This window comes from Blennius ocellaris, assembly GCF_963422515.1.
Source record: "Blennius ocellaris genome assembly, chromosome: 10".
In the NCBI taxonomy this organism is placed as follows: domain Eukaryota; kingdom Metazoa; phylum Chordata; class Actinopteri; order Blenniiformes; family Blenniidae; genus Blennius; species Blennius ocellaris.
In genome coordinates this window covers 13,175,800-13,177,465 of record NC_137659.1, presented here as the reverse complement: position 1 = coordinate 13,177,465, position 1,666 = coordinate 13,175,800, and the positions used below count along the sequence as shown (strand labels likewise).

General features: G+C 44.8%; 1 protein-coding gene across 1 annotated transcript; it reads right to left on the bottom strand.

Annotated features, from left to right (window-relative positions):
- Positions 1–597: 597 nt before the first annotated feature.
- LOC308135936 (transmembrane protein 125-like) lies at positions 598–1,302 on the bottom strand (the record flags this gene model as incomplete). The annotated part of the gene is made up of 1 exon (XM_080504100.1): positions 598–1,302. The coding sequence occupies one exon, from the start codon at positions 1,300–1,302 to the stop codon at positions 598–600; it is 705 nt and encodes a 234-aa protein (XP_080360226.1).
- Between the last annotated feature and the right edge of the window lie 364 nt (positions 1,303–1,666).

Sequence of the window (1,666 nt, the reverse complement as noted above, 5' to 3'; positions counted from 1 at the left end):
TCAAACACTTGTATTTCGGTATTTGGTCACTCTAAAAGTCCTGTAGGTGTGAATGTGAGTGATTATGTCTGTCTGTCTGTCGTGTGTTTCCCTGTGATGAACTGATGGTGTGTTCAGGATCTACTCTCTCTTCACCGACAGTCAGTAGGAAACAGTTGCTGCATCCCCTGACCTCATGAGTTTGATGAATTGGTAGAAAAGATTTTCAGATCTTTTTCATTCTGAAATATAGTTTGCAAGCTTTTCTGCTGGTAGCTCAAAACTCAACCAAATACAAGAAAGTGTTGTTTTAATTTGATGAAGCACAGAGTCTTTATTCATAACAATATTCACATTGAAATAAAAAAAAAAAAAATGGTGTATTCATATAGTGACAAGTAAAAATCTGTCTACAGTGTTTGTATTGTTTAGACAGAGCCAGTTAGTTGTAAAACAACAATAATAACAAAAATCCAGAGGAGAAAAAAAAGTATTTCCCGAGTCTCTAATTTCTGTCTTTGTTAAATTATTCTGTGACTTGAAATCAATTTGATGCAATTCTTTCAATCCAGCTCTTCACAAATGTGTCTTCTTTGTACACTTTGCCCATTTATCCTTTCATATAAGGCTGGTCCTGCTGGACGACGTCTCTCTTCTGGCTGGAGTCATCTGTCCTCCTGAAACATTAAACACACGGACAGCTCGACTCCTGGCCCTCCACCCTCTGCTCATCCTCATCATCCTTCTCCTCCTCTGCTCCCTCCTTCTCTTAAGGTACACCAGCACGCTGTAGCTTGCTACAGCGAGGGTCATGCCTGCTCCTGCGGCCATCAGCACCAGTCCGGACACCAGCATTTCTCTCCTATCATGAGCTTTACTTCTAATAATGACCACACAAGTCAGCACCGTCCCGCACAGCATCACCGCCAACCCCACAGCTAAAAACAGTGCAGGGTCAGCCCTCCCGCCACTCTTCAGCTGGTTGATCCTTCGCCGGCTCCGGACGCAGTTCATGTCCTGTATGGCAGAGCTGAGGAGCAGCTTGAGCAGGACAGCAAGGGCCAAGAGGCAGAGGGTGGTTCCCACTCCCAGACGCCATTCTCCAGACAGGCTATTGGTGGTGGACAGGAGGCCAACGCCACCAAGACCCAGCCCCATTATGAGAACAACCGAGGCGCAGTAGCAGATCAAGGAGCGCCGCGGTTCGCTGAACCACCACAACTCCACCTGATCATCCAGGACACGTTGCTGCACAAAGGAGGGGTCCAGGTAGAAGTTCTGGGATTGATACATGGCGTGATAGAGGGTCTGCATCTCAGACATGGGCAATCAGCTCAATCAATCCAAAATCAGGGTGAGATCTTCGAAGATTGTGCAGAATATTGATTGATGATCAAAAACAAACCTCTAGCAGGACTTTTCAAAGTCTTATCGACAATGAGAAACAGAGCTTGTACTTGGTCCCAGTTCAAAGATTTACCTCGTGTCAATTTCCATCCATCGGCATTCTGCGTTAGTTACTGAAAGTCTGAACGATCCCATAGCTTGTTTTGCTTTCTCATTTTGTAGAAGAGGTCAAATTAGTCCAATTTGTGGGAAAAACAATCCCCCCCCAAAAAAGAAAAGCCCATTAAAAAGTTTTAAAACTCCACTACTGTAGTTGGCAGAAGTATCTTCACTCAGACTG